Source organism: Populus alba, chromosome 7 (assembly GCF_005239225.2).
Source record: "Populus alba chromosome 7, ASM523922v2, whole genome shotgun sequence".
Taxonomy (NCBI): domain Eukaryota; kingdom Viridiplantae; phylum Streptophyta; class Magnoliopsida; order Malpighiales; family Salicaceae; genus Populus; species Populus alba.
In genome coordinates this window covers 11,614,119-11,635,111 of record NC_133290.1, presented here as the reverse complement: position 1 = coordinate 11,635,111, position 20,993 = coordinate 11,614,119, and the positions used below count along the sequence as shown (strand labels likewise).

Here is a 20,993-nt window from a genome sequence, read left to right as displayed (position 1 = left end):
CTTTTTCCCAAACCTTGGAGTTGGAGTTCTTGCTAGTTCAGCCAAATGGTGTCCTGGCCTAGACTAAATATGATTCTAGCTGAATGCCTAAAACTCACAAATTTAGCATTTATATAAACCACTTTAGGCATGGGATTGCTCAGTAGGCAAATGACAGCTACTTCAACTTGAGCTCTAGTCACCTAAGATCTCCAAGCATCCTTACTATGTCATGTGTATTGTAACTTTCTCAGATTCATCGCCATGCACCCTCATAGGAACAGCAACATCCTTGCATCATCTGCATCTTCACCCAGCATGCTGACTGCAGCTGTTATTATTTCAGTCACAAAATGGAAAAAACCATAACATCACGAGCAAGAAAGTGAAATAAAGTGAGCTATTACTGCTCAGAGGTGCCTCACAACTACCCAAAGTCTAGGCCCATCGAAAGAACTCACTGCAAAACTACAAAACATTGTTTGGGACCATTCAAAAGGTCCAAAAAGGGTGATACTCAGCCACTCATTCTTATTACTGCATAATATGAAAATCCCCCAAGAACAGATGAAAATTGAGATAAAACTCTACATGGGAATTTTGCAGTGGTGTTTAAACCCCTGAGAAGGAGAAGCGGGTCGATGGGACATTTGGTAGACGTCTTAATTTCGGTTACATTACATGATAGAGCAAGCATTTGGGTTGTCGTCGCTGAAGATGGAGGTGTAGGGGTCCTCATATCTAGTCACAGTGCCTATGGCGGCAGTGTTCTCTACTTTCCTGACATAACCAGGAGGTGCTCTCTTGTCATAAGCCTGGGTAGCGAAAGGTTGAGCCACTAAACTGTAAGGAACATATGGCCAAATCTCTGCCCTTTTCCCCGTTGACTTTGCCTTCTTCAAGACCTTATTTGAATCAACATATCCTGAAACAGTCACCCTTTGTTGTTTTCTGTTTATCTCCACCTTTTTTACTCCTGCATAAATGACAAGGTAGCAATTAATATAGTCTGAAATGTACGTATATCAGTTTCTTTTCAACAGCAAATTGTTAAAAAAATAATAATAATAATAAGAACGCAGCGGAGAAGAAACTGAGAGAGGTGGAAAGGCAGGCAGGCACATACCACTCATTGAAGAAAGGGCATTCTTGACCTTAAGTTCACAGCCATCACAGTCCATCCTGACCTTGAGCTCTACAGTCTGCAACTGCTTCCTTTTGTGTTTATGGCCACCACTTCCCACCAAGTCAGATAAAAACTCCAAAGTGCCACTAACTCCCATCTTTTCAAGATATCTATGGTTTATTAATGGTTCTAAAAAAGAACTTCTCAAGAAGTACAAAAGTCCAGAAGTCCAAAAGCAAGTTCTTGAGAGCTTGACAAAACGCAACAAATCCCCAGAAAGCTGAATATTTCTATAAGAAACAAAGGTGAGGATGGAAATTAGAAAAGAAAAAAGAGTTGTGTTTCTTGAAAGAAAGAAGTGATGTTTATTTAAACTAGCACCAAAAGCATTTGAAGCGAGAGCTACACAAGAAGTTACAAGGAACTTCCTCGCAAACAATGGATTCTTTTCTTGCCTTCTAGCAAGCAAAGAAAAGGGGTTTTAAGGCTGTTCTCCTTCTTTACTTCCCTTGAGATTACACAGGCCTCCTTCTTATATAGGCCTTTTCCTGATCTGATTCGAACAGAGGAAAAAAGGTCGTGGCCCCTCGTACAATAGTAAACAAATGTAAATAGAATCAATTTAATTTAAAATTTAAAATTTTTAGATAAATTTTAAAAAATTAATTTATATTATTTTCTAATTCACTTATTTATGTGAAAGCTTTTAAATTTAAAACTTAAATAAATTCATATTATATTAATTTTTATTAAATAAATAAAAATTATAAAATTCAACTTCATGATGATCTAGTTATCAAAATTCTAAAATTATATCAACACACTAATTCAATATAAAATCTTAAACTTTTAAATAAAATTCTAAAATATAATTTATATATTTTATATCAACATACACTTTAACAAGTTCTCTTAGGCCTTGTTTGTCTGCTGGAAAGTAGTTTTTTTTTTTTAAAGTGAATTCCGAGAAAGTATTTTTCTATATTTGGTAGTGTAATGGAAAATAAGTTGGAAAACATTTTCCAGTGTTTGGTTATGTCATGAAAAATAAGCTGGAAAATAATTTATTAATATTTTATTTTTCTAAAGTTTATTAAAATAATGAGGAATAAATCTTACAAATTAAATAAGAATGAAATTGAAAAAAAAATATAATTTCATAAATTATCTCAAATAAAATAAATAATAATCAAAATAATAGCGATCAAATCTAAAAAAATTAAAAAAAAATGAAAGATGAAGAAATTAAAATAATAATAATCAACATTTCATAAATTATTTCAAATAAAATAAGTAACAATCAAAAGAATGAGGACCAAATTTGATAGATAAAACATTTCAATAAAAAAATGATAAGGAAAAAGCAAATAACAATTATAAAAATAAGGACCAAAGTTAATATAAAAATAAAATTTTAAGAGATGAAATTGAAAAATAAATATTCAAAACAAAATATATATAGCAATTAAAAGTTTGAGGATCAAATTTGATATAATCAGCAAATAATGACATTTCTAAATTTTTCACAACTTCCGGAAAGTGTTTTCCGCCCAAATTTTCCAGGAAAACACTTTCCTGAAAACCAAGCCAAATTTTTCTTTTATTGAAAAGTGTTTTCCATTCACCAACTTTTCTAATGGCAAATAAATACAAGAAAGTTTGGAAAGTTATTTCTCAAAAATCATTTTCCGGAAAACAAACACAACTTAAGGAAAACACTTTCTTGAAAACCAAGTCAAATTTTTCTTTGACTGAAATATTTTTCGTTGATCAGAAAGTGTTTTCCGATTGACAAGAAAGTATTTTTTTGTTGATCAAAAAGTGTTTTTCATTAATCAACTTTGTTAATAGTAAACAAACACAAAAAAATTTTAAAAATAATTTTTCAAAAACTAATTGTCAGGAAATAAACATGGCTTAATGACATTATATCCTTCAAGAGACCGCAAGAAAGAAAATGACAAGATTTTGCGGCTTTGCCCTTGCATTTGTCAGTTATATCTATATATTTGCTGTAAAGTGTCTACTGCCTGCCTTGTAAATTACTGTTACTTGCTACTTCTACTGTTACTTGCTCCTTCTCTCTTCCAATCTTGGAATTTGTATATAAAAACATTTATTCTGACTAAATATATGATGAAAGAATGCACCTTTAAAATTGTTCAAAAATAAAAGCAAGTTCTGGTTGGTTAAGTAAGCAATTTTTTGAAAATATATCAAAATTATATATTTTTTAAATTTTTTAAATTTATATTTTACATCAACTTACCAAAATGATCCAAAAAAACAAAAAGAAAAATAATTTACAGGAAAAAAAAAAATTAAAATTTGACAAAACGGTGGGCACAGACATACACTAAAACTAAACCAAATATATACATATATATATATATATACACACACACAAGAATAGGGATGGCAGTGAAAGAATCAAGATGTCATAGGGACTTGAATGCAAGAACTCCTAAGAGCAATAAAGATGGTGTAAACTACACATGGGGTTGTGACCTAGTAGTTGAAGAGACTTGTTTTCTTTTTTCACACCAGGATTTAAGCTCCACTTGTGTACGCCTGTCACCCCCGCAGTGCTTTACATGTTCATTAGGCTTGTAGGATGTTCAGTGAGCCCGGGGATTAGTTGTGGTGCGCGCAAGCTGGCCCGAACACCCCAGGTTGCCAAAAAAAAAGAAAAAAGAAAGATGGTGTAAACAGCAGGGCTTGAAAGCTATATGTTGTGAAAAGTAACCTTCTAAAAAAATCCCTAACACGACCCACTGCTTGCAGATTATATTCTTGACAAAAAAAAAATCACTGATTCGTTAAGGCAGTGCCTGTAATAGTGATAAAGTTTGCTGTTTTAATATATTTTTTATTTAGAAATATATTAAAATTATATTTTTTTATTTTTAACATTTATATGTATTAAAAAAATTCAAAAACACTAAAAATAAAAATAATTTAAAACAAAAAAAATAATTTTAAAAAAAAAAATCACTACGGAGCGCCAAAAACCATCGATAAATGGCGTATAAAAAACAATAATAAATTAATAATAATAACATATATATATCTAATCAAAATGAAAGTGAAAGCAGCTGGCACGTAGAATGGGGACAGCACCACACGTTTGAAAAGCAGACCAGAGGGTCCGTGTGGTCTACACGTGGACGGTCGAGATGTAAAGGAAGGAGCGGGCTCCCTCTAAAGTAAAGTGCGGGGCTTGCTGTCTCTTCGTTTGTTGCCTCTTTAGTGAGTTTTTTTTTTTTTTTTTTTTTGTTAATTTGGATTGGTTGGCTGGTTTTGATTGGTCAGAAGGCGCGTTAGAACAAACTTTTTTTTAAATAATAATAAAACTAAGTTTAAAAAAAAAAATGGACGATGATGTTGATATTTGACATGCGTAGGATCAATGGAAAAATGCTCCAAAGAAAAAGGCGTAGAGAAGACAAACCATTCAAGAATATCAAATTCCAGGAGGCAGGCAGTCGTTGAATTGCTTTGGCTTAAATGGGCACGATTATTGTTATTCACGGTCAATCAAAAGTTGCAGAACCACCGACCTCTTTGGTGGCTGCGCCTACAGCTGGAAAAACATGCCTAACCTAAAGCATCTCAACGGTATCAAATTTCAAAAATGTTACGAAGCTTCTTGCCATGCTCCAGCAGTGCCTTAGCTTTTAAGTTTTAGAGAGAGAGAGAGAGAGAGAGAGAGAGAGCTTCGTTTAGCATATACATAGAGGTCGGAAGGTGGGATGCTACTGTACATAGCTTCCTGCGAATGTGTGTTGTCTCCCAACAACCGGGATTTTGGTGGCCTTGGATTCGTAAAGAGTCCTTGTGTGAAGAATATTTGTGAGCAGTTCTAAATTTTTTATTATTATTATTAATAATGTATATATTCAGCAATTACTAATACCTCAATTAATTTTATAAATTTTAAGATTAATAATCATATAAATCTGCAATAATATGATGTTTATGAGATTCAAACTAGTAATTTGTATAAAACAATTCTAAAACTTAATTAGTTGAGACCTCATGAAATTCTAAATTCTATACACAGGAAAATTGTTCATATACTTTGCTATAATTATATTCAAACCAATCTGTTCATCAAATTCTACCTGCCTTTTTCTACACCATTTAGTGTTTTCCATAAAGAAGAGAACCTGAGACGTTAAAAATGGAACAAAATTGTGTTACTTCCGAAATACGTACTGATGTTCAAAGAAAGAAAAAAAGGCCTTGAGTAACTGTGTAGGGCAAACAGGGCGCCAGGATACCTGCTCCTGGGCGACCAAGCGTTGGTTCCTGGGCTTGGTCCAACGACCAGTACAAATTTTTTTCTTTTTTTTCCTTTTTCTCTTACGTTTATCTTTATTGGTAGTAACAATTTAATGTGCAGCACACAAAAAATTACTTGTAAAATTAACCTTGGTCCATTTTTTTATTTTGGATTTTTTTCTATAAAAAACAAATATTCTATGCATTCTTAATTATCAAGAAATGTCTAAGATTTTTATGCAATCACTTGTTCCAAAAGTTAATGTTAAGCACATTATTGTTCGATACCTGAACAATGTAATCTAGAGAACCTTTCAAATATTATTGCTCGATAATAATGAAAACACAGCTGATAGGATGAACCATATACAAAGATGGATTATATCTCTTTCACAATAATTAAACAACGAAGCAGAAACATGGCTAAAAAGACGATTAATATCTGAAACCAGAACCATGATTATTATTTTCCTCAGGTTGGCAAGCACAATAATATGGGTACAAGGAGAAAACTTGAAGAAACTAGGGTTGCAAAAGAATACATTTGAACAAATTGCTATCTTACGGCTTTTGGCAAACAGCTACAAAAATCAAATTCTTCTGGCAAACTATTTACAACTGAAAAGAGGAGGATGATAAATAAACCAGACTGGAGAAGAAACAAGGAAGAGAAAGAATTATGTGTTGATGGGAGGCATGTTATCTCCCTAAAATCTCAATTTGGGCCGAATGGTTGCTACGTCAATAACATTTGTTACTTACTTGTTTGACCACTGAAATTCAATCTCCAAATTCCTTGAGGGTCCACTCTTGCTTTGTGGCAACAGAGTGTATTCCCCAGCTACTGCTCCAAGCATTACAACCCGATCAATCTGGATTGTTACTTTGCCGAAAGAACTCTGTTGTTTGATCAAAAGAGATAGGTTACGTGACAATATGAAGGGGGGAAGATATCTCTGATAAAACGTGGAAGCATCTAAATTACTTTTTTGGGTTTTTTTCTCACAAAAACAAAATCGAAAATCATTGCATTTACCTTCCCCATTTTACTCTTATTTTTGCAAGAGATGTGAAGCTTCTGGCCTTTTGGAGGACTCTCGAAGGACCATGAAAAGCTCTCCTCAAACTCCGGATTGGGACCAGTTGATACGACCTGAAAAACTCACAAATATTTTTCATTTTGAGAAGTTGATATGGCAATTTCTAGAGAAAAAAAATAGGGAGAGAATTTTTTTTTACATGAAAAATAGTGAGTTGGGAGCGCCAAAAGATGGCCAGAATCAGTGGTGAGCAAACAGTTTGTTCGGTCGGTTTTTGCTTTATTTGGTTCAGCTTTCGAAAAAACAGAACCGAACCGAACCAAACTGGATTTATGAAATACGAATTGAACTGAAAACTTTCAGTCCAATTTTTTTGTTTTACAATTATTTTTTAAATAGAATTTTCTAGTTTGAAATTTGAATTTTTTTTATTTCAAGGTTTGAAAGAAAGAAAAATAAATTCAGTTTGTTCGGTTTTCAAACTGACCCAAAATGAAAAACGAGTTATCAAACCAAACAAACCAAATTATGACGATTCAGCTCGGTTTTTCAGTTTGAACTGAACAGAGCACACCCCTAGTCCGAATAAATGAATTGGATAATCCAATTATGTAAACTACCTGTTATTTTATTTTATTTTCATTGAAAAAAACTGAAAATTGGAGAAATAAACATGTCAAAACAATAAACAAGATGTTTGATTCATCTTACCTTTGTTTGCCTTGGTGGTGTACTTCCAAGTGTAATCTTGCAATAAACACTAGGGTTCCCAACGGACTGCTTCATGTTGTTTCCACGCTTGATAATAACCACGAGTGTCCCTGGCAAACACTGCAGCAGAAATTCAGCCTTCTCCTGAAATCGAGGTGGGCCAGACTGGATCAAGTATTGCAACAAGGGGATTGCATCGGCAGCAGCAATAGATTGAGCTCTTGAAACTTCAGCTGGGCATGCTGACCAAGCTTGCCTAAGAAGAAAAAGAGCATCCAAGGCAGCTTCTTGAGTTGCTTCTGATCCTGTCTTGAGAGATGTAACCAGATGGGGTATGCTGAGTGTTGCAGGCTCGGTGGCTCTCAACCTTGGGAAGTTGCTAAAAAGGGCATTTAGAGCTTTGAGATACTCCTCATTCACGGTCCCAGTGGCCCACAAATCCTTTTCAATAGCAGCTGCAAGACCGAACAGAAAGTTGTTTAGGTAAAAGTAAAAATAAAATAACATCCCTGCAGGAAAATTCACCCCAGTAGCAATTGACAGGAAAAGGATGATACACCCAATCCTAAAGCCAATAGGTAAAGCTAATTTCCGAATACTGATGAACCTAGCCGCTGGCCAGGATTGCTCCACCACTCAACTGCTTATCACATCTTTCAAGAAAAGAACAATAAATGGCCATGTTGCTTGAATAAAGAAATGGTTACTACATAAGGAAATATTTTCACTAACGTGCAGAAGTTAATGTTCATCTCCTCTGGTTCAACATGGCTTTAGGTAACAATCAGAATGTTTCTATTATTGCTGAATAAATTATAAATTAGTCTCTCTAGTTCTGCAAAATGAATTACATAGTCTCTAGTTTCGGAAACTAATTAATTAGCCCCTTGACCAATGTACACCATACTAAATTTAATATTACTTTGTTTCAAAAAATATTTTCTATTCTCATCAATCTTTCCCTATTATCTACTTCCTTTTTTTTCTTTTTCTAAAAAAAAAAAGGAAAAGAAAATGAAATGGACAAAAAAGATTAAGTTACAAATAGATATAAAACATACTGATTGATTACTTTTTGAAACTAGAGGGACTAATTTATAATTTACGCTTATTTTGCTTAATGATATAGAGAATAGTAAGCAGCTACACAATCTGATTCAACATTACATGTGATCTATCAACTGTTACTGTGAGAGTTTGATAAGTTAGCTCACATTTAGATGTCTGCTCTGTTTCACCAGTCAAAATATGAACTAGAAAGTAAATTCATTTGACCCAATTAGATCCTATACCGCTTCTATTCAAATTCTGCATCTGCTTTTACTTTACTGAGAAGATCTATTCGATTTTTGTTTACTTAAATTAAGCTCCAAACTTGGCCTGAAGGAAGTCATATAAGAGCTTTATCAGAGAATATGGTACCTGATTGTTAGAATAAAATTCCAAACTATAAACCACAGAGTAATACTAGAAAGAAAAATTGTCATTACAAAATCAATAGATATGTTCCCCTCGTATCTGCCAAAACTAGACAAACTGCACAGGGAGAAGAGAAACTTACCAGTTATGGCTCTGACTGTTTCACTGGACGCATACTCTTGAATGGTGTGATTGGAGAAGAGGAGCTTAACAAACATTGCAGCCTGGACAGATGTATCGGGATCACTTGAACCAATTACATCCAATACAACTTGAACACCGCCAGCCTCTGCAACAGCTCTTTTATTGGATCGGCTATACATGACCAGGTTTTGCAAAGCACATATTGCTACTACTTTCATTTCTTCTGTAGGTTGCTCTTCAAGCACATTGACTAGAGCACGACAAGCTGACACAGCATCAGTACTTCGAGCCAGGCCCTCATTCTGGAATAGATCACCAAGTGCCAAAGTTGCCAATAATCTTGCCTGTTGTGCTTGAGTTTGGGGATCCAAGAGGTATTGTGATAATGGCAAGATTGCAGATTTAGTAACTTTTGATTCTCTGATTTTCACATTGTTAAGTAGTACTTCAAGCAACCTTGCAGCTGTTTCCTCACACTGATGGCTTCTGAGAAGTTCCAAAAGAGCCTCTATGGCACCGCTTTCAGCCATAGCTTCAGCACTAGTTCCATCATCACTTTCTAACACCAAAAGAGCATTCAATGCGCCAACCACAGTGCTTTCTAAGCCAGAACGGAGCAACCTTACCAAGACAGCTACAGGAACTTCCAAATAAAATTCAGAACTAAACTGTAAAATGCTAGCCAATACAGAAGCAGCAGATTCCCACAAGGCATGGGGAAGAGAAGGATCAGCTTGCAATATAACTTTGGACAACTCACTCACACCACCCTCTTTTGCAATTTCATTTGGCCATATTAGTGCAATGCTAACAAGAGCCTTTACAGCTCTCTGCTGCAAGATGTGTATGCCAGAACCAAGTACCCGTATAAGGGGACCAATTACTTGCTGTGTCACTGGATCCTTCTGAAGATGTTCTTCCATGAGCAGATGAGAGAGGAGCTCAGCAGCCAGCTGTTGCACTGCCGGAGCTGGAGAATCAAGCAAGGGGATAAGTGGCTCGATAGTTTGGCGAGAGGTGAGGGTATAATCTGCACGGCACTGTGGATGTTCCAGAATATTAACTAGAACCTGTAAAGCACTATGTTGTCCATCAGGCCCAAATTCTGGTCTCGTCAGCTGCAGGAAAAGGGGCTCAACCACTTTTGCAGCAGAAGGCCCCTTGGCAATGCTAGCATTGTTGGTCAATATTCTGAGCAATTCTGCAAATGCTGCACCGAGAAAATCTGGTGCTTCATGGAGGATATCAAGTATGCTTTCAATTACTCCAGCTTTCACCATTTCCATTTTACAAGCGGGCCTGTCTTTCCCCAACTTCACAAGTGCTCTGGAGATAGCCTCATGAAGCATGTAGTTCCTACCATAGAGAAGGCCAACAAGAGGAATAACAGCTCCATGTGCAGCAACTAGTTCTGCCAGTTGTTCATCATCAACGAGTTTATCCAATGCACAGACAACTGAATGCTGAGCAGGACTGAACTCAGTTACAAGGAGAGAGACCAAAGGCTCAACACAGCGAGCTGCAGCCATTGTAGACCTGATTCTTGTATTTCCAAACAAAACACCGCACAACTCCGCAGCATCCCCCTTCAGCTCCATTGAGCAATTTGACGAGAGGATCCTGCAAAGTACATCCACTGCATTCATTTCAACATCAGCAACTGCAAGGGCTCTTGATGGGTTTTCACTCAATAGCCTAACCAATGCAGCTATAGCAGCATGCTGCTCTTTCTCTAGACCAGTATTAAGAATTTCCACCAAGGGTTGGACAGCTTGTCGGGCAGTGTCTGCATTCCTGATGTGATCAGCAGAAAACAAGCTTTCCAATGCTTTAGCAGCACTATACCTTGCAGCTCTTCCACCCAGGCGCAGGACAGCAACAAGTTGACTGACAGCACCAAAAGCAGCTTCATGTCTCCGAATCTCAGCACTATTAAATAGGATCCCTAACAGATCAGTTGCAGCTTCCTCGGTTGCATCTTGTGGACCAAGTGAAAGATACTTAGTCAGGGCCTCCAAAACCCCTGATTCAACCATAACAGTCTTATTTGGTGGACAGTCTTTTGCAAGCTGATTTAGAAGCCCTAATGCTAGAAAAGGTGCCCCAGGACGATCTGGAATTGGTTTGAGTAGATCAACAAGAGCAGGTATTGCTTTGCGAGATGTAGCACCAACTCTAATGTCTTCAACTCTGAATAACCTCTCTAGGGCAACTTGGTCCGGATAACGCACCAAAGCAAACACCTCAGACAATTCCAGAAGATCAGATATATCACCATCAGCACAGCCAAGTAAGGAGATAAGACCACCTGCTGCCCCAGAATTTGCAACAGACAGAAGAGTTCCCCTACTGCCATTACACACTAGGCTGGCTATTGCCTGTGCAGCAAAATATCTGTTTGCAGATTCCTCTGACTTCAACAAATTTGCAAGTACTGGTATAGATTTCATGGTTGCATGTGCACGTATGATGTCTCTATCTTGAAACAGAATAGCTAGCAGTAGAGCACAAATCCATATGCTGCTGTCTTCACTAAAATCACTCTGCACAGGTGAACATAGAGAAGCAACAAAGGTTAACAACAATCAAGATGCACAACAGATTTCTCTGCTGCGTGACATGTGAAATATGATAAGTTTTTTCTTTCTTTTATGTAAACCTCATAATTCTTCTATGTCCAAAGTCCAGACTAGGGATGCAAATGAGCAAAGCCTCTTGAAGCTTAGCTTGTTATAGGCTCGTTCAAGCTCATTTGTTAAAATTAACAAGTCAAGCTCGAGGTTATTTTGAAACTCATGTTAATACAGCCACATTTGATTTAGATCAAGCTCAGCTTGTTCAAGATCATGATATAAAGCTTATGGGGCCACATCATCCAAAGGCTTGCATGCAGATTCATTAAAATTCATAAACAAGCATGTATTTAATAAGCAAATCTTAGTTCAGCTAAATAATTAACGTATATAAAATATGAATTATTATATTATCAAATCTAATCAAACTTATTTCTGACATGAGATACACGAGTTTGGGTTTCTTTAAAAAAAAAAACATGTTCACTTCTTTATTGAATGATTTTTCATGGTGAATCCAAGGTCAAGGTAAGTTTGTTTACTTGCTTATTTATCAATCTACTATGTCAAGCTCATACCAACCCAAGGAGAGAAGCTTGAGCTTCAAGTCTTAGGCTCACCACAAGCACAAGCCAAGCCTGAACTTTGCTAAAATTAGATGAACTCTAAATATATCAAAGTTTGGCTAGGCTCATTTGCAGCGTTACTCTTAAGACAAATCAAAATTTTCATTGATATTGAGAACTTATGGCACAAGACACTGGAATACCTTCAGTTTACGGTGGGCAAAAAGTTTTACCTGACTGTAGTGTGAAAAACAACTGGAGATTCTGTTGGTGAGGACTTCAACTGCTCCGGCCTCCATTATAACAATTTTACTTTTCTCATCATGGCAGGCAAGAACCGAAAGTAGCCAAACAGCCAAGTTATAACCATAAATTACTGCTGTTCCTTTATGAGATTCACCATTCTCACCTTCTTTAGCATATCTGTGGATGCTAATGACCTCCTTGTCATCATCAACCAGGTCTTCTGAAGGAGAAGCATCTGCAGAACAAAGCATTGTGACAAGTGATTGAATAAGATGACCACATGAATTTGATTGGTTAAGATCTTCCACCAGTCTTTGATGACTAACTTTCGCAGCACAAATAAGAAGTGCAGCTCCTCCAATTTTGACCTTTGGGTTTGTGGAATTGATCACCCTTCTAGCCACTGAAGGTATACATCCAGAGGCACAAGCAACCGCCTCTCCTAAAACAAAAGGCTGATCTCGGCAAAGTCTTGATAATATTTCAATAGCCTTGTCCTGCAACAAGGGTGTTGCATCTGCAATCGACAAAACTATTGGGGTTATGTGTTTTGGAAATTCAGCTAAAACTGCCCACGCTGGTTTGATGTGTCCGCTAGTCCCTTCTGACCTTGACAGAATAGCAAGTGCAGCTAGGGCCTCTGATGTGGGAACAGATCCACCACTTGCAGATTCTAGAAAAGAAACTAATGCAAGTACTGTTCCTGCACGATTGACACAATCAGTTATGGAATTATCAATTCTACGAGAATGAAGGAGACGAGCAATTGCTGCTGCTGCATGGGTCTTCCCAGAAATTGTTCCTTCACGCAAAACCCTAGTCGCCGGCACAATAATTTCATCTGGAATTGCTTTTTCTGAAACTTCACCATCCAAAATAAGATTTGCAAGAGCACACGTTGCCTGTTCAGCTACTTCCAAAGTCAATGAGTTAGCAAGTGCAATTAAAGGAGACAATGCATCACGACCAACAGCAGCCACTTCCCGGTTCTCTTTAATTGAAAGAAATACTGAAGCAAGACAATGAGATGACTCTGCTAAGATGTTTTCCGATTCAACATTTAGCAACTTCATCACTGACCAAAGTGTTTTAACAGCAATGCTGCTTTCACGTAAATCCTTTCTGGTTTCAAAAATTCCAGCCAAAGCAGAGGCAGACTTGGCCTGAGTCTCCTCTTTAGTAGAGCTCAATATCTTAATCATTGTCTCAATCGCGTCATTTGCAGCACTGCCCTCCCGTAGTACATCACTCAAGGGAACCTCAGAAAGCATACTTCTTAGAGCATCCAGGACATACACTTTTGATTCAGGTAGATCACTGGTTAACAATGCAGTGAGCTGACTAATAGTTGCTGTATCAGATTTATGGATCAAATGATTTAAAGTCTTTGCTGCAATTTCTTTCCCATTGGGACTCCCATTCTTCAGTAGCCATAATAATGCAGGAACAGCATCAGCACTTTCAACACATGCACGAATATCTTCACTGTGATTGCATAAGTTCCTAAGGATTGTAGCAGAATCTTCCTTGGCTTTTGCAGATCCTGTCTCTAGAATTTGGACAAGGGGAGGTATACCACCAGCAGCAGTGATGGCCCACTTGCTTTCATCGTTTTCATTAGATAGAAGGCAAAGCAATGCCACTGCACATTCCTGCTGCTGTTCCGATGAAAGGCCAAGAAGAGATATCAATAGCTGGACCCCTTCACGTCCTTGAAGTGCACGCCATAGACTGCCTTCATTATTGCAAAGCGTGAGAAGAGCTCTTACAAGCTCATCCTGAACTTCGTTGATAGCCATCGTAATCAAACCAACAAGCAATCGTTTTGCTTCAGAATTCACAAGGTTAACTGAGAGGATGGCATTCCCATACAAACTAGCTAATGCTTCTATGGTACGTTCTTGCACAAGAAAGGGTAAACGAGGCTTGAACTGATTAACTAAAGTCTGTTCAATAGCCATAGGATCGGATGCCCTAGTGGATTCAGCTTTACTATCATATATCATCAGAGCTGAAGCCAAAGCTCCTAAAGTGTCAGCAGCCTGGGCAGGTGAAGAGCATGATTCAAGGCTTTGACCAAGGCTTGAGATGACAAATGACAAGCCACCAGAAATATTTGCAAGAGCACACATTGCATTTTCCTGTAGTGCTTGGGCATACTCCCCCTGCATGAATTCTTTTGAAGGAGCTATTGTAGCATTTATCAGAGCAGGAATGCCGTTAGATTTAGCTATCTCTTGTCTTGCATCTTTGCACTGTGCAGAAAGAGACTTAAGGGCACCTGCAGCTTCTGCTCTAACAGAGGCTTCATTGCCAGGTCCTAACAGCTTGAGCAGCTGTTTAGTAGCCTCTGCAGCCAATACCTTGAAACAAATAGATGCATCTTGCATCATCATGCATGCAAGAAGAAAGCAAACATTTGCTTGTGTGTCTGACTGTCCTGTTGTAAGCAACTTCACTAGTATATCCACTCCTCCAGCTTGTATTGTTGCAGACCAAAATCCCTCAGTGCTGCTGGAGAGATTTTTTAAAGCTCCAGTCAACAAGTTATCAACTAAGTTGCCCGTCTTGAGCCCATTTCGAAGCAACTCCCAGAGTGCAGGCACGACTCCTTCAGTTGAAAAAATTTTTGAGCCAACATGATCCTTAGCACCACCCTGGGAAACAGCATATATTGTCTTTGCCGCTGCAATTTGCCCTTCTGCAGAGCTGGACTTGAGGAGACCAAGCAATGGTGGGATGCATCCTCCAAGTAAGACTTTTACCCTTAGTTCATTCTCCTTGCAGAGAGAACCTAGGACAGTAGCAGCCTGTATCTTCACTCCCAGTGATCCTGACCGGAGAAGAGAAACAAGCACTGGAACTGCTTGAGAGTGAGATCCCACAGCACTGAATGCATTTTCACGTGTCTCAACAAGTTCTCGCAACTGTCTCAATGCATACTCTTTCTCTTGTACAGACGAGGAACTCTGACGTAGCAGCTCAATGCATTGTGCAACACTTGCTAGTGTGCCATCTGGATCCTCCATGCTACTAGTACGGTCTCTGAAAATAATTTAGGAAAGAAAAGTGAGCGACAATTTTCATTGCTATTAGGCTTTGTGAGAAACTTCCTCCTTGTTGACCTCATTTTCAGGGAAACAGAAATAACTTGCGGAAACTTATAAGAAAAAAACAGTTGTTAATATATCCAGAAGAGAGAACCGGCACAATCAAACTGAAAAAGGATATTTCAAGTTGAAAGTGCTAGAAAAGTCAAACATGGAGGAAAATAGAAATCTGGAATAAGATGACATGAAATAAAACATGTTGAACAACAATTTAAGCAAAGATAGAGCATCGGTTAGAGAAGTCATTCTTATAGAAGGAGCACAAAGCTCTATTCCTGTTCATTACATCCAGTAATTGCAAAAGAAGAACTTCCCTTTGCTTCTGAATTAGAAAAGAGCATCTGGAAACCAGAATTATTAACAGCATCCATCTTAAAAAATAAAAATAAAAATCTACCCACATTATATATGCCATTTTTTCCAGTTTAAAGGAAGTATGTCCAAAATCAATCTAGGAACAGTGGAAACAGGTCTAGAATTGTATAGTTCACCTAAGTGGAAATCAATTCAGAAATTAAGTGCTAGAAGGTTATTGATTATTAAAACTCAAAGCAAAGCATGTGTATTCAACAAGCAGGTCCTCAGTTCCTTTTAAGACATTTTGGGAAAACATACCCTCAAATCTCTGATCTACACAAAAGTATTAGCATCAGTACAAAGCTTAAGAAAGAGGCGCCTATAGTGGTACTCAATACAGCACAAAAACTATTCACCAAAGGATAGCATATGTCCACGGTAGATATTAAAAGCATTAGAAAAAGAAACTGCCCTTCGAAGAACTATACAGGTAATCACAAGAGGATATCAACCTTGTCAGCTGTATGAATAAATCCTGAACTCACCTTACACCCATCTTCATAACTGAATGGGGAGTTGGTGGCTCTGAATCTTGAATTTTTAGATCGCCATTTTTTTCCTGCAATTGTGAAATGAGAGTGTTAATTAATATTTAACCAAACACACACATATAAACTAAAAATATAGCCAGTATATTTTGAGATTCGAAACCAGAGGCGGGAAGGGGGCACTCGTCAAAGAAATATTAACAGTTCATATCTTAGAGGAGCAAGTGTACTTGCAGATAATAGTATAGCAATACACATAAAAAAAATTAAAAATCGTTAAAGTAACTGGCATTTCTAAAACGAAAACCGAAAACACCATAGCATACATTTAAACCTCAATTAACAGAACCAAACACAAAACATACGTATCATGTGGAGTATGAATGAGATCCAGAGGCTCGCGCACTACATTCGATAAAAATTTACATGAAATATCTCATAATTTTAATATAATGAATCAATCGATTACCAGATCAGCAGTGGCAAGGCTGCTGCCATTGGTAGCAGATAACCTCCAAGCAAGTGTAGCCGCCATCTTTTTCTTCTTTTTTTTCCTTATTCCACTTGAAAAAATTAGCGAAAGAATGAATCTCTCTCCAGATCTTGCTTGTTTACACAATCAATGCATCAAACTCCCCTGCAAAATATCAATCAATCAGAACAGTCAGTAAGCCAGTCAGCGTAATTAATGCTGCTGCTAATTACACAAAATCAAACTGATTTTTAATTTTAATTAAACTTGACTGACTTAAGTTGCTTCATTAACTTGAATTCAATTCTAACAGTAGATCAATTTTAACTCCGCTTTCAACTGAAAACGCCGTTGTAAACGACACAAAACAAAATTATGAATTTGACTGATTTTCTTCCATCAGTAACCAAAAAGAATGGATTTTCAGTGAAAATGAAATGGAAGTAAGGATAGATCAAGCAGCAGCACCTCTAGTATCTAAGAGATTTTTTCAAAGGAACGAAAATGCGGTGACAAATAAAGAATTCAATCGCTCACTCGTGAGTCATGACCCACCCACCTCTAGAGAGCAAGAGAGAGAGAGAGAGCGAGGAAAAGGAAGAGGAGCATCTAAAGATATCGTAGAAGAGAAGGGAAGATAATAAAAAGGCATTTCATTTCATTGCATTGCATTTTGATTGCCAGAGAGAGAAAATAAAGTATTTTCAGTTAAATTTTTTAAGAGAAAAAATAAATGATTTTTAGTTTTTTACAGAGAGAGAGAGAGAGAGAGAGAGAGGTTTCCAGTTGTTGGCTTCTGTCTCTGTGTGTGTGTGTGTGAGAGAGAGAGAGAGAGAGAGAGAGAGAGAGAGAGAGAGAGAGAGAGAGAGATTTCAGTTAGGTTGAGAGGGAGTGACCACCGACAGGCTCAAGCCTACCTGGATTGATTTTTACTATTTGCTTTGCGGCTTGGCTCAGCTTATATTTCGGATTTTCTTCTTCTTATTATTATTTTTTATTTAATTTTTTAATTTTTTTTTTTTTTTGGGGTGGGGTGGGGGGGGGGGGGGGGCTAGCGTTCATTAGGTTGTCTGGTGTGGAACAGTTTTTTCTTTTACCTTGTGCTATAAGACAAGGGAACAAGGTGCTACGAAATAATGAGTCAATCTGTTAGGAGGTGATTTGGGTTATTTATTATTGTTTTCATTTTCTATTTTTGTTGTTTTCATTTTATGGAAAAAGAAAAAATATTTTTTTTTAATTTTTCTTTTAATTTAAAATCTGTGAAGTCATATTTAGAAGACATGTTATTAGTGAAATTAAAGGCTCTAGTTTTGAAAACAAAATTAAAATATTTATTAGTTTTTGAATTTCATTACTGGCATCAATGCAGTGCTGAATTAAGAATTTTTTCTTTTATGTAATAAGAACTTGAATCAATTTATTTGAATTGATTAAATTGAATTATTATTTATTAATTAATGTTGATTATGTTTGTCATAACTTAATTTTGAACCCTCCATATTTGTTTTTGTAAAATGTTTATATTTTTTTATTAAAAATTCAAAATATTTTCGGGACACGAAATGATAAGTTTTTAAGCTATAAGAATAGCTAGATCATGATATTTTGACAAGATGGGATAAAGGAAGAAAAACAAATTGAGGTTGAAATCCAAACTTGATCAAAATTAGAAAAATTAATTAAATCTAAAGACTCAATTAAATTTCTAAGAGGTTTAATCGACTTATTTAAAGATTTAATTGAAAAAAAAATAAGTTTGAAAGTCAATCGGGCAAAAAATAAAAGAATTAATTAAGTTCAAGGACTTAATTAAACTTATAATGGGTTGGGAGGATTCAATCAATGACTTAATTGAAGATAAATTAATTTTAGAAGTCTAATTTGGGTTTAATTGAGAAGTTTGAAATTGTGAAGGACTAAATATATTTTTTACAAGCTTAATTGAATGTAATCAGGAGTTTAATTGCAAGAAATATATGAAGTTTGAAGGCTAATTAAAGACTAAATTTAAAAAATTCAAGACCAATTACCTATATGCAAAAAGTGCGCAACAGCAAGGACTATGCCAAACCTTTCCAAGAACTAGATTGAATAAAATCAAAATTTAAAACTCAATTTAAAACTAAATTAAGTAAATTATAAACCAAAAACTATCGTATAAAGAGTGCCAGATTATTGAATTTTAAAAGAGGTCCATTGTATTAAATTAATCTGTTTTGTCTCAATTAAATATACATGAACTCAAATTAAAACAACAAGGTTATTTATAAAATAATTTATATCCTCGTATGCATGAAAGGAATACGATAACAAATCTAGACTAAATTTTTTATATATGAGAACAAAAACACGAGGTTGAGAAAAATAGCTAGTGTCTATTTAGAAGTGTTGTAAATATTATTTTTTAAAGTATTTGTTTTTTTGAAATGCATCAAAATAATATATTATTTTAATTTTTTAAAATTTATTTTTGATAGTAGTATATCAAAACTATTAAAAATAATAATTTAAAAGCTAAAAAAAATTAAAAACATGGTGGGACTGCACTAGTAATGCCCTGTTTGTTTTTGCATTTCGAAAATATTTTTAAAAAAATTTATAATTTTATAAATTTTTTTCTTTGTTTAAATCAATAAAAAAAAATTATATTTTCAGATCATTTTAATAAGCTGATATTAAAAATAATTTTTTAAAAATTATTATTTTAATATATTTTAAAATAAAAAATATTTTAAACAATCATAATTATACTCTCAATCTAATATAAATATAAAGATAAAAATTTCCTGCTTACACCTGTATTTCAGTGTTCAATGATGAATCCATCATGGTCATTTCCATAACACGAAAATGATTGCCAGCAATTGCAGGTCTTCAATTCTTCCATTTAAATGTTCTTGACTTTTATTAAATTGAAAAAAAAATAAAGGGTAAAAGAAAATGACAAGAAAAGCAACCTTAGCCTAGCCTAGCATAGCCAAGCCAAGCCAAAACTGGAAAACAATCAAAATCAGACTACCTCCTTCTCTCTCTTTCTCTCTCTTAGTTGGCATAAAATAATGTTGAATATTAAAAAAAAAATGGGTGGAAGGCAATGAAACATCCCGGACAGAAGGATACTCCTAATGAGGATGATTTTGTAATTTAACAATTCCTGTTAGCTCTAAGCCTCTAACTATAAAACCATCAGTTGTTTCTAGTCCTTGTAAAATGACCTTAGTGCCCTCTGCAAACGTTAGAACTCTTGCTAACCAACTTGATTTTTCTTTCTTTCTTTCTTTATATATTTTTAGTTTTCTGTAGGGAAATTTGAATATAAATAACTCTTCAATTCACCATTGCCAATCATGACTTTAAGAAAATTAAATTATTTTTTCAGTAAACCAATATCTCGTTAGCAAAATATATTTAATTGGTTGGTCCATAATCCTCAATGATAAACCAAATTCACTTAATAATCTTTTTTATTCAATATTATTTTTTGTTTTATATTTTTTTTTTAACAAAAAATTGATGTATTTGAATAATTAATATTTAGGATTGATTAATACGATTTGTCTAAAAAGGAAAAGATAAAGCTAATTCATTTTATTTAAAGATAAAATTGATGCAATATTTAGTTTTTTTTTTTTTTTTTCATTTCATGTGAAGGAAATGATTTGGACTCAACACCAGCCACCAAAGACTTTGATTTTTAAATTGTTTCAACATGAAAATAGCTGCAATTTGTTGTTTTGTAGACCAGCCACCAGAACCATGTAGTGTTTATCTTTGTGTTTAAAAAAATAATTTAAATTTTTTTTATCTTTTTAATTAAATTATTTGTTTATACTCTTAAATTTTTTTGATGTATTGATATTAAAAATAAATTTTAAAAAATAAAAATATATATATTTTAATATATTTACGCTGAAAATAAAAATCATTTCATTATAATGTGGAAGCTGATTTCTCACCAGTTATGATGGGGACTAACAGCCCTCAGGAAAATAAAAGGGACCAAGATCGGAACAACAACATGATAATAATTATAATTATAATTATAATCATAATTATTATCATGACGACGACGACGACTTAGCTGTATTTGTGACTGATTAAAGGGTCCTGTTAGTTAGCAGGGCATGTTTCTTCATGTGCAATCCTCATAAAATGTGAGGAGGCGAGCATTCAAGCTGTCGCCCTATTTTTAGAAAATAAAAAAATGAAATGATAAACAACAAAGACAGATCTACTTCCACGTTCCAAATTTAGAACAGCCCATTAGAATCATTTGCAAGCTGTGACTTCCCTTGCCGGATATTTTATCAGGCAATACAAGCTGGCCTTTTTCTTTATTTTACTATTTTTCATTTCTGTTCTTGTCACCACGGTGCCATACTTTTACATAGGTGTTTAGAAATATAATAGTAATTATTTATTAAATTATTTTTTATTTAAAAATATATTAAAATAATATTTTTTTTATTTTTTTA

General features: G+C 35.3%; 2 protein-coding genes across 3 annotated transcripts; both read right to left on the bottom strand.

Annotated features, from left to right (window-relative positions):
* Window positions 1-365: 365 nt before the first annotated feature.
* Window positions 366-1,597, bottom strand: LOC118043547 (heavy metal-associated isoprenylated plant protein 23). Its single transcript, XM_035051563.2, has 2 exons — window positions 1,106-1,597; window positions 366-955 (listed from the first exon to the last, which is right to left on the bottom strand). The coding sequence occupies exons 1-2, from the start codon at window positions 1,260-1,262 to the stop codon at window positions 657-659; spliced, it is 456 nt and encodes a 151-aa protein (XP_034907454.1). The 5' UTR covers window positions 1,263-1,597; the 3' UTR covers window positions 366-656.
* A 4,227-nt stretch (window positions 1,598-5,824) lies between these two features.
* LOC118043546 (protein CELLULOSE SYNTHASE INTERACTIVE 1) lies at window positions 5,825-17,306 on the bottom strand. Of its 2 annotated transcripts, none has more exons than XM_035051561.2 (8): window positions 16,984-17,306; window positions 16,513-16,680; window positions 16,041-16,114; window positions 12,076-15,133; window positions 8,702-11,246; window positions 7,141-7,595; window positions 6,426-6,542; window positions 5,825-6,288 (listed from the first exon to the last, which is right to left on the bottom strand). In XM_035051561.2, exons 2-8 carry the CDS (start codon window positions 16,576-16,578, stop codon window positions 6,148-6,150), a joined length of 6,456 nt encoding a protein of 2,151 aa, XP_034907452.1. In that variant the 5' UTR covers window positions 16,579-16,680; window positions 16,984-17,306; the 3' UTR covers window positions 5,825-6,147. The 2 variants fall into 2 exon arrangements, with proteins under 2 accessions (XP_034907452.1, XP_034907453.1); XM_035051562.2 differs by having other exon boundaries at window positions 17,075-17,306.
* Window positions 17,307-20,993: the final 3,687 nt, after the last annotated feature.

Bases quoted from the DNA above. Each gene is read 5' to 3' on its own strand.
- LOC118043547 (XM_035051563.2), bottom strand. From the start codon at position 1,262: ATGGGAGTTAGTGGCACTTTGGAGTTTTTATCTGACTTGGTGGGAAGT. The intron at 956-1,105 runs GTATGTGCCTGC...TCATTTATGCAG, and splicing joins TGCCCTTTCTTCAATGAGTG to GAGTAAAAAAGGTGGAGATA.
- LOC118043546 (XM_035051561.2), bottom strand. From the start codon at position 16,578: ATGGCGGCTACACTTGCTTGGAGGTTATCTGCTACCAATGGCAGCAGC. The intron at 15,134-16,040 runs GTGAGTTCAGGA...AATTATTTTCAG, and splicing joins GTTATGAAGATGGGTGTAAG to AGACCGTACTAGTAGCATGG. The intron at 11,247-12,075 runs GTAAAACTTTTT...TCACCTGTGCAG, and splicing joins GTTTTTCACACTACAGTCAG to AGTGATTTTAGTGAAGACAG.